The sequence below is a fragment of the Harmonia axyridis genome, chromosome 2, assembly GCF_914767665.1.
Source record: "Harmonia axyridis chromosome 2, icHarAxyr1.1, whole genome shotgun sequence".
In the NCBI taxonomy this organism is placed as follows: domain Eukaryota; kingdom Metazoa; phylum Arthropoda; class Insecta; order Coleoptera; family Coccinellidae; genus Harmonia; species Harmonia axyridis.
Window position 1 is genome coordinate 36793530 of NC_059502.1, and position 12190 is coordinate 36805719.

The 12190-nt window shown below is 32.2% G+C and overlaps 1 protein-coding gene across 2 annotated transcripts in view; it reads left to right on the forward strand.

Annotated features, from left to right (window-relative positions):
• The window catches only part of LOC123673455 (CCN family member 2), an 84473-nt gene extending 81681 nt beyond the window's left edge, over positions 1 to 2792 (forward strand). For both annotated transcript variants that reach the window (XM_045607941.1, XM_045607942.1), the window contains exon 7: positions 455 to 2792. In XM_045607941.1, coding sequence (XP_045463897.1) covers positions 455 to 853 — 399 coding nt within the window. In that variant the 3' untranslated portion in view covers positions 854 to 2792. The remainder of the gene's footprint in view (positions 1 to 454) is intronic.
• Positions 2793 to 12190: the final 9398 nt, after the last annotated feature.

The following is a 12190-nucleotide window of genomic DNA, read 5'->3' on the forward strand; positions in this document are numbered from 1 at the left end:
TTTCAGTTTCTAGTCCATTTCAGAGGGAGTGCTCGCAGATGATAGTCACTTAAATATAATTATACATAAGGAAGTTGAAGCTTCAAATCCTACTTTAATGAAGGTCATAAATTATGTCACTGAACATAGATACATATAAGTCTGAAATGAATTATATAGGTCTATTGCATATTATAATACATATCTATTTGGAATATTATAAAACATATAAGCAAGTATTTTTACGTCATTTCTCATTGTATACTCATTCAGAAATTAAAAATATGGGACTAAATGGAAACCTATGAACCTGACCTGTTTCGATACGAAGAATTACTAGCTATTGTTAATTCACATTCCAATATCAATCAATAAATCATAAATGGAATGGTCTTTTTGATTCATGTGTAATTGATATTCATATTGTTTTCAAAAATACAAAGTGGTTTCAATATCTGATATCAATACTTTTCAGAGAGGACATGAATGCAAAGCTACTCACCGATTGAGTACATCTGTCTACATTCGATTTGGCCCATGCAGAAGCAAGAAGAAGTTTCGTCCAAAATTCTGTGGCAGCTGTCCTACTCCCAACATCACGTGCAAACCGAGCCTAAGCACCACCGTGAAGGTTGAATTTCTGTGCAATGGGATTCCACCCTCAGAAGATATCAGTGAATCTCTACCAGAATATCTAGAGGCTGAAGAAGATCTATGGTCAGATGACGCATTTGCTTCCACAACAGAACTCAAGAAATTAACCATCTTATTCCAGTGGGTTTTGAAATGTAGCTGTGAGACTGAGATACTGATTCCGACGTTGCCCACGGGAGAAGTAATTTTGCACAGGGTACATAGGACAGCAGCGCCATAAATATCGAAAAATATTGTCATATCAGATAAAGAAAAGTAGAATCTGAGATGTTCAGGTGATCGATACTAAGCCTAGGGTTGATTTATGACTTAATTTTGTTAACTTTGTGCCTGGGCATTCATATTTGAGTTCTAAATATAGAAAAAGAGAATTTTAGATTCCTAATTCTATAAAACGTTCGATTGAGGAATAAAAATTAAAAGAGATCGTATAATCACACTCGCACATTTTCTGACCATATACCACAAATACCGTGCTAGTCAAACGTTTTAAGAAAGGTCAATTTAAATTTTAATAATTCTGCAGAAAATTGAACTTGAACTTGAAATGTCAGATCGTACAGAGGGCGATGAGTGCTAGATATCCCGAAAATATTAATGTCTTCGTAATAAGGCATTAGAAAAATCCGCAGTCCTAAAAGAAACTTGTAAAACTAAGATGTCTTGAAATACTGGAGATCCCACTCACCGACTTCCAAAAAAAAAATGATTTCTATATGGTTCTTTAGCGACACTATAATCAAAAACAAAAATATATTTTTCAATTCACCATATTTCTAAAAACTATTTTATATTTAGTAAAACTAGTCTGAGGAGTTTATGTTACTACTACACTCCTATCGAACGAAGCAATCACAAACTCTTATCACCCATAATAACCTATAGAAACTTGAATTCAAGTTCAAATATTCTCGAAGAACCAAAAAATGTCGCATTTTCCCTATTTGAACCAGTATATATCTTTATAAATTGCAGTAGTCTTACCCATAGACCGCGCTCTGCTTTCACACAGCACCGCACTGTATGAGGATGTAAGGGTTGAGGATTAAAATGGAAAAAAATGAGATTTATACAATGCAAACGTTCCTCCGAATGAACTGTATATTGATACCTATATGTTAAATGTCCGTAATTGAAACCAGAACGCTAAATGCAAAACCGAGAACTTTATATTACCAAACTTCAACTTTTCTTTCCGATAACAATACCTCTATACGTACGTCTCTATATTTCAAGTATATGCGATGTTGCAATAACCTCAGAATAAACATCACAATAAAAAAAGGGCTACAACATATCATTTCGGGAATAATGGCGAAACAGGAATTATGAGAATCAGGTAGTATTTTTTAGGATTTGGTCTTTCAGGAAAAACGTCTGGAGGTGATTTTGAAGAAGTTTTAGTCAGCGAACTAGAAGAAATGGCTGTGTTAAGTTTCTGGATTCTGATATATTTAATTGATATTCTGAATATTATAACTTTTATAGTTTGAGGACTTCCCTTCTCAGCTACCGTTAATTATAGCGTATTCGACTGTCTGCACCAGTTCGAATTAATTCGAACTAATTAGGTATGTCATTTGGCACTACAAAAATTCGAATTAATTCGCACTGGTGAAGTCAGTCGAATACGCTATTAGTTATTAACTGTCACTCCTCCTTACACTGTCTGATCATGCGTCATCCCATTACGCATGATCTAACCAAACAACCATAGAACTAATACATATATACCCAATAATATATTACAGTTCTACTAATCAAAAATATGACAGTACAGGGATTCGATAATGCGAGTTATACAAGGTGATTCATTAGCTCACCGAAAAACTTTTCCATATGAAAGATCATGTAATTCTAACAAAAAAACGTTATGGGAACATATGTCTTTAAAATAAATTACTTCAAAGGTTTTTTCATTCTCTTGATATGATTTATTAATAACAAGAAAGTATGCTTAAAAGCAAGCGTGAATACACTTTTCAGTTGGTTTTCTAATTGTATTAGACGTATTTTCTCTATATTTCAGTCTAGTTTTGTGAAATATTGTCGAAATTCAATGAAAAATTCAGATCCTACATCCTTGTGACCTTTATATTGCATCTTGGCAGTTGGTGTGATTGTAACGAAAATTGACAAATTACGGAATTTCAATTTGAATCGTATGTTTTGAATTTTTGAATAATTTATAATTACGCATTAAATTCGTGGATTATGACCGACGAAATCACCAACAGAATTAAGAGAAATTGCGAATAATGTTGCAAATCATTTCACTAAATCCAAATCATATTATAATGACAAAAATTGACGTGTGTTGAATTTTGATAGGATTAGAAGTCTGACGTCTGTGTAGACAACCACAAAACGAAAAATTTAACTGAAAACAATGCTGTAATGAGTTCATTACACTGTTTTTAGAACTGTAATGAACTCATTACGATACTGCAATAGAGAATAGAGAATAATAGCACCGTAAATGAAAAAGTAATGTAAATTTTTCATTTCACGCCATTCTCCAATTTTCCCTTATAGCTTAAAAACAGTTGAATTCATGAGGTTGCGACTTTCATCAAATTATTTCTCCCAAAAATAGAGCCCGAAATGTGGCAGTCGTTTTTTACTAGCTCTAAAGGATTCCGAGATCCCCTCAGTAGGGTACTTGCAACACGGAATTCGCGTCAGTGCGAGAATTACTTACGAAGGATTCCTACTCACAATGAACTGACAAGTGTATTTACGGTTGTTTCTGAGTATACTATTTTCATTAATAAATTATAACAATAGACATGCGTGAAACTTCTGAGGTCATTTATTTCCTTAAATACTTAAAATCGGATATATGTTCCCCATTATGTTTTTTTGTTGAAATAACATGATCTTTCACATGGTAACGTTTTTCGGTGAGTTAATAAATCACCCAGTATAAAGAGGAATGACAAAGGATTATTTTTGCTTAAAAAACTTAAAATTTAATATATTGTACAGGTTCGAAAATATTGGTTTTTTGTTGATGAATATTTTCCCTATGTTATAATCAAAATTTAGAGATAACTTTTATTTTTTCCATCTCTCGGTAGAAGACCACGAGTCAATCCCGAGTTAGATTCTATGAAATTATTATGAATCAATTACAATCAGGGTATATCTAGATCAGAATATTTAGACGTTTAGTGTGTATAAAATATATATCATTTCGAGAAACCTGAAGTATAATCTTTTGAATGTGGCCAATTCAATTATGATGAGGAATTTTCCATTTCAACGTTTGAATATAGGATCCCAAAAAAATCAAACAGAGAAAACCTTGAATTTAACATGAATACCCATAATTTTTCAAACCATTACTATATAGTTATATATGTTTTGATGAAGAGAGATTATAAAGAATGTCCAATCCTGAAATGAAGCGATGAGAATTTCTATATTTTTGAAAAAGTTTTTGTTCTTTGGAAAGATAAAAAATCACTGAAAATTTTATGAATCAGAATTTCTAAAGCATCGATAAAAGAATGCCCAGGCACAAGAAAATATATGAACATTAACCCAGAGGACCAATTTTTATAAAATGATGATTTGAAAATCGGAGGGGTCCATGAAATACGATTTGATTTAATTTCTTCAATTCACTTGAGACACATCGAGAAATTAACATGCTACTTGGTTCCAGAATATAACCTTTCCATAATGAAAACATGGAATTCAGAAATGCTTTGTTGGACTAGACGAATATATTAAAATTGATTTGTTCTCTGGTGAAAGCTTTCTTCGAGAGTGAGACTATGTTTTACTTTTAAAATTATCACACCAAATAACACGAAGTTCAATGAACTCTAAGAAATGATAATAAAATCAAAACCACCCTAAGTGCACCTTCTGAAGAAGTAATCTCTAATCTAGTCAATCGACGGTTGTGATACCGTGATGAAATGTGAATAGTCAGGTGTAATTTAGAGAATGATTGTCTTTTTGAAATAAAATTTCTATTTAAGAAACCTTTTACTTTTTACTTTTTTCCCATTATCCTATCAACAGCTATGATCTGCGCCAAATGATTAAATTCTTACTCAGCATTCCTATTTTGGTCAAGTACGATGATAACACAGGCCAACACACATTTTGGTGCCTGCGATTTTTTAACTGTTCCTGAGTAATTTTTGGATGCAGAATGTAAAAAAGTTCTCAGATTTTGTCTATCAGATCTAGTTTTTGAGATTTTTAAAAAAATTGTGTATATAATTTACGTTATAACTGTTATAATATATAATATTACTATTGACAGTTAAAAAAAACAAAGACACATGGATTTAAGTATTTATTGCAAAAACTTAATTTACATAATTACATTAGTCACTAATCACATAAAAATTTTCTTTTATACGATTTTCTAGAATGGAGTTTACTAGGGCAGTCTCGCTGAACGCTCCAGCAGTAGTCCGCCATCATGTGGCTATCCCATCGTTCTTGATAACGATCTTCCATAGTTTTAATATCCTGGTGGAATCTTTCCCCCTGTTCTTCACTGCAATCACCTAAGTTTTCTGGAAAACGATCTAGGTGGCTGTGGAGGTAGTGAACTTTTATACTCATGTTACAGCCGAGAATATTAAAATTTGAAAGCATAGTTTCCACTAATTCTACGTAATTCTCTGCTTTATGATTGCCAAGAAAATTTTGTACTACTTGAACAAATGAACTCCAAGCGTTAGATTCGGTCTCGTTCATTGATGTGGTGAATTGTGGATCTTTAACAAGTTGCCTTATTTGAGGACGATCAAATATACCAGCTTTTAGTTTTTCCGTGCTAATGCCAGGAAATTTACGTGACAAATACCCAAAACAATTTCCATCTCGATTTAAGGCCTTCACAAATTGCTTCATTAGGCCTAGCTTGATATGCAAGGGCGGAAGTAAGATTTTTTCTCTTGAAACCAAAGGTTCGTTGATCACGTTTTGTATTCCTTGAATCATGACATCTCTTGAAGGCCAATTTTTGTTAACCCAGTGCTCATTTTTAGCTCTGCTGTCCCAAAGGCACAAAAAACAAGGATATTTTGTATAACCACTCTGCTGTCCAAAGAGGAAGTTAACCATTTTTAAATCAACACAAAATGATCACTCATGTTCTTCGTATTTAATTTTTCTCAAAACTAATGCTATTGTTTCATATTCTTCCTTCATGGTAGTAGAATGACCAATAGGAATTGAGCCATATTTGTTACCGTTATGTAAAAGAACACATTTTAAACTACGTTTTGAACTGTCAATAAAAAGGCGCCAATCATCTGGAGTGTATTCAGGCAAACCCATTTTTTCTAAGAGCCCTTTTATATTGTTACAGAATACCATGTCATTTTCCTGAGTGAAAAAAGGCAGCAGATCCTTATCTATTTTACGATAAAATGTAATATAAGTACCTCGACAAAGTAGATTTTTTTCTTTTAATCTGGATACAAGTAATTCAGCGGATTCCTTTGAGAGATTCAGGTCTCTTATACAGGGTGGCCACTTTTTCAATGGGATTGTATTGGTAACTTTTAAACCATAAGAGTTAGAAGGTCGGTCAAATGGAGAAAAAGTTGCATGCATAGAAGCATTATCAAGCAGTTCAAACAAATCGAGATTATCAGGGCCGGATTTCGAGATATCATAAGGAAAGTAAATTATGTCATTTTGATTTTTCTTTTTTTCCCACTTTATTTCAAATATTATCAAAAAATGTTACAGGAACTTTTTATTCGACAGTAAATTATCCTCAATTTGACGTAATCAGATTTCGTATCCAACGTTTCGTACTCTCTGGGCCACCCTCAACCTCATTTTTTTCAATACGGACCTGCATATTTTATGACATTTTTCGAAATAACTTTTAACGCTGAATTCAACGATATATCATACAATGTCATTCAAAGTAGATTTTCAGGTGATTTTGACCCTTATCCAATTTTCTTCGGGTCGGATCTGTATTACCTTCATTTAGTTTAATTAACAATATGCAATATGCAATAAATTTCGATAAGAAAATCAACTTACCCATCTTGAACTAAATGGAACATATTAGAATCAAAGCAAGAAACCAGTATACTGGTTTCTTGGTTCTTCTTTTATAATAATCATTTGAATATTTCAATTCATAATAATTAAACGAAAGTATCATTTAATGAAAGAAAAATCAAATGATTATTCGAAAGTAAATGAAAATTAATGAAGTAAGTGTTCGAAAAGTCCACCATTTTGTAAAATGCACTTTACGGTTCTGGAACCCATACTTCTTATACATTTGCTTGTTTGGTCTCCTTGAATACCTTCCAAAACATTCTCAATTTTCTCGCGAGGTATCACTATTGTTGTATTTGTCATTTGAATCGTTGAAACAAATTACAAATTCGAACTTTATTTTGAGATCATTACGATATAATTTTTGCAAGGCTTGGTATTAAAATTTAAAATCATTGTATTCGCGTCTCTTGACTATTTTATTACCAGCAGTTTTTGAAAAATTCCATTCACTGGCCACAGTTCTCGATTTTTTTTCTGGGTTCGATTGAATTTGGGTTCGATTGAATTTGATATCGTTAATAGACTTGTTTTTTCTTACATAAACACCATTAAATTTTGATGAGGGTCAAAATCACCTTAAAATCAACTTTGAATGACATTGTATGATATATCGTTGAATTCAGCGTTAAAAGTTATTTCGAAAAATGTCATAAAATATGCAGGTCCGTATTGAAAAAAATGAGGTTGAGGGTGGCCCAGAGAGTACGAAACGTTGGATACGAAATCTGAATACGTCAAATTGAGGATAATTTACTGTCGAATAAAAAGTTCCTGTAACATTTTTTGATAATATTTGAAATAAAGTGGGAAAAAAAGAAAAATCAAAATGACATAATTTACTTTTCTTATGATATCTCGAAATCCGGCCCTGATAATCTAGATTTGTTTGAACTGCTTGATAATGCTTCTATGCATGCAACTTTTTCTCCATTTGACCGACCTTCTAACTCTTATGATTTAAAAGTTACCAATACAATCCCATTGAAAAAGTGGCCACCCTGTATATCATTTAACCTGTAACGTGTATCTCAAAAACTAGAGCTGATAGAAAAAATCTGGTGGCATTTTTGAAATCAGCACATTAAAAACATCTAAAATCAGATGTTAGATTTCTGGCACCAAATTTTTTTTTCATTTTGTTGGCCTGTGTAATCAATCAGGCATGGAATGTCAACTTCTTTACAATATGAACAATTGTTAGTTGTAGAAATTGTTATGGATCTTTGTTTATTGAATTTTGAAAGGAGTTTAGATAGATCCAAACAAATTATAAATATAAATATAAGGATTCAGGAATATCCCTAAGAGGGAACACTGCTCAGTTCAAAACGAAATAATGAATGATTTATTATTCTTAAAAATCACCGATTTTTATGGGGTTTTCTCATGATTTCTTTAAACAGAAATCTACATGGAAGAAAATGAACATTCCTAATTTGCGAATAAAAAAAGTGGGATCTTTTTTTCGCAAAAAAATTAATTATATGGCCGATATGGAAATGTGATTAGCACTGATATAGATTGAGATTATTCGTAAAAAAAATACAAAAAAACGTTCCTAAAGCGATAAAATAATTATTTCGTAAAAACAATAATCGATCGTCGTATAGTGCTGCTGTATAAATTCGCAAATAATAATCATACTTTTCAATACCACCTAGAATTTGATAATTCCGGCAACGTTGCTGCGTTCCTCTTACACCAAGTTAGAAACGTAAACAGCTTCTTCTGTGATAAGTTCCCGTACCACTGTTTTGATATTTTTTTATTATTCCACTGAATAAGATTTTGACAAAAATAAATTGTGTAGGAATGAACCCATCTGATAATAGTCGATCCTAACTGATATTTCCCACAATTTAGCATTCCTCTCTAAAAGCGGTTTCATTGCCTATGATCGTATAAAAAGCGAGTTATTCATTCCGAAACATCTTGTTATCCCTAGAAGAGCTTGAGTTCGAAATAAACAGCATTGCCAAATGTTCTAACAACCTTTCAACAGTTTACCGCGTTCTCATTGGCTCATGTGTAAGAATTGAATGATAAATAAATAAATAACGTCTTTATAGTTTAGCGAAGTTTAGCAAGCTATTCAACTCAACCTCAATGATGTCAATCGTATCTGAATTCTTGCATGTGGTAGAAAAGATGGAAAAATCAAAAGAACGTTTGAGATTGCTTCACTATTCCTGAATAGTGAGGGCTTCTCACTTCTCAGAAGGACTGGGGGAGCTGAATAGGTAAACTCTGAAAAATGTTCCCCCTTAGTTTAATTGAATTGCGCGTAATCAGGTCAGTAAATCAGATTACTTAATACACGGAACATTATTGAATTTGCATACGTATCATAAGTATAATCGATGAGGTCATGCCGAATACAATGAGTTGCAATATTGTATAACTAATCTAGCATCGTCTACATATTATCGCGACTTCAGCTTTTGATTCAAGTATCTTAATCTTTCTGACCAACCGGACAATTTAAGCCAAAATATAATAATTCGAAAATTATGGATTTGAGCGACTGTGAACAGACAAATTTTCATTCTGGAAAAAGTAACCTCCGAATCACTAGTTCAGCGCTCTAACCACTAAGCCACCCAGGAAGTTGAAATTTCACCGACTACGAGGAACCACTAATCCCAGAATCAAGTGTTAGTATGCTGGACTAGTAATTCGGAGGTACTTTTTCCAAAATTGAAAATTTGTCTGCACGCCAATAAACTATTCACCTCGTTATTAATGCACAGACGCTTACATCCATCATTTTCGAATTATTATTTTCTATGTCCTTTTCTATCATTTCTATCACTTATATTTGTATTTAATTTTAAACTTCAATTCCAAATTCCAATTCTAATCTCCAATTTCAAATTTCAATTCTAAGCTCCAATTCCAATTCATCAGATTTATTCCTCTCCTCATTCAATATAATATTATTGAGATTGGAAACAATTTTTGCATTTCACAATCTGCAAAATTTCTCTCTTCATTCAATATACCTAATATAATCGAGTTTGGAAACGATTATTGCATTACACAATCTTCAAAATTTCTTCCATTTTCCAAAATAATATAACTGAAATTGGAAACAATTTTTGGTGTCCGGGAAGTTAGCATCCACTTTTTCGAAAATCAAGAACTTTTTTTTTGCATTCGTTAGTAACTCGTAGTTACTATTTGTAACACAAAAATTTTCGTTTGTACCTCAAGGATACTGGTCGAAAAATATCGCATTCCGCTGGGGTGTTAACTTCACTTTTTTTTTCGATTTTTTAAATTCTTCCAAAAAAAAAATTAGTTAGAAAGTCCATCGTTAGTAACTGTTTGTAACACAAAAAATTTCGTTTGTAACCCAACTAATAATGAGAAAAAAAATCTCCTAGAATGCGAAGTTAGCACCTACTTTTTCGAAAATTAGGATTTTTTTTTGCATTTGTTAGAAACTCGTAAGTAACTATTTGTAACACAAAAATTTTTGTTTGTACCTCAAGGATACTGGTCGAAAAACATCACATTCCGCTGGGGTGCTTTTTTCGATTTTTTGATTTTTCGGAACAAATAATATTTTTTAGTTTGGAAGTCTATAGTTAGTAAATGTTTGTAACACAAGAATGTTCGTTTGTAACCCAACATATAATGAAAAATTTTCGTTTGTACCCCAAGCGTACTGGTAGGAAATCATCGCATTTCGCTGGGGTGCTAACTTCACGTTTTTTTTTCGATTTTTTGCGAAAAATACAAGGACAATATCGTTTCTGCTCTCGAAAAAATAGGACAGGGATTAAATAGTCTCATCGAAAAGTATAAATGCATGACATGCTTTCACGAAAAGACTTCTGCACGGATATATGAAACCATTTAATTTACTGAATATGCTCATACCTAATTTGAATGTACGTTTCTGGGATCGCTTCAAGAACACTATAATTGCCGCATATATATTTTAATGAAGTATTATTGGAAACTATATTCAGCAGTCATCTTTTTATCGACACGAGAGAAGCATTTGAATATAATGTAAAGTACAACAAAATTTTATTTTGAGAATGAAATTTTATTTAAATCATGTGGGAGTTTTTATTCATAGGTTATTTTATAGTCAATTTTTGAAAGCCAGTTTCGGCTAAATGAAATCTACCACTTAAAAATATAAAATTGATTGAGTGAAAGACTTATCACGTATAGGGATATCCGCGTATTTCATTCTTTCGTGTACCTGCTAAATCTTCCAATGAAATGACTGATAAAAATATAATATATCAACTGAATATAAGATGTATTTTGTCGAAAATAACGAACTGCTCTTTTGAATATTCATTAAACAGGAAATATCTGTATGTAAATTCTTAAATAAAGTAACTCCGAGTACGATATCAGGTTTCCTCTAGAGAAGAAAATTTTTGTGTATCAGATAGTCGAGAACTGTTAAGAATATGGGTGCTAAATTGCCATAGGAGGGGTAGTATTTTCTAATTACAAATATTTAGTAACGAAGACCCATTGGGAGAAAAAAAATTGTGATTTTCAGAGGATGTAGGTGATAAGAAAAACGTGAAGTTAGCACCAAAGCGGAATGCGATGTTTTCTACCAGTATCCTTGAGGTACAAACGGAAATTTTTGTGTTACAAATAGCTACTAACGAGGTACTAACGGATGCAAAAAAAAATTCTTGATTTTCGAAAAAGTGGGTGCTAACTTCGCATTTTAGGAGATTTTTTTTCATATAAATGTTGGGTTACAAACGAAAATTTTTGTGTAACAAACAGTTACTAACGATGGACTTTCTAAAAAAATTTTTTTTTTTTGGAAAAATCGAAGAAAAACTTGAAGTTACACCCCAGCGGAATGCGATATTTTCTACCAGTATCCTTGAGGTACAAACGAAAATTTTTGTGTTACAAATAATTACTAACCAGTTACTAACGAATGCGAAAATAAATCTTTAATTTTCGAAAAAGTGGGTGCTAACATTTTTTCATTATAGGTTGGATTACAAACGAAAATTTTTGTGTTACAATCAGTTACTAATGATGGACTTCCAAACAAAATTTTTTTTTTGGGAAAAATCGGAAAAATCGAAGAAAAACGTGAAGTTAGCACCATAGCGGAATGCGATGTTTCTCTACCAGTATCCTTGAGGCACAAACAATAATTTTTGTGTTACAAATAGTTTCTAACGAGTTACTAATGAATGCAAAAATATTCTTGATTTTCGAAAAAAAGGGTGATAACCTCACGGACACCAATTTTTGCAGTGCACAATCTCCAAAATTTCTCTCTTCATTCAATATAATATAATTGAGATTGGAAATGATTTTTGCATTCCGCAATTTTCATAATTTCTTTCCTGGCGTCTGCTCAAATGCTTTTTTCGCAATCGTCGAACGTCAAAAACAAAAAGTATCGAATGTACTGCTGTTTTCGCTGAATTTCGAACTTCCAAAACTCAATTCTATCATAACAAATCATTTATTTTTTTACATAAAAGTATTA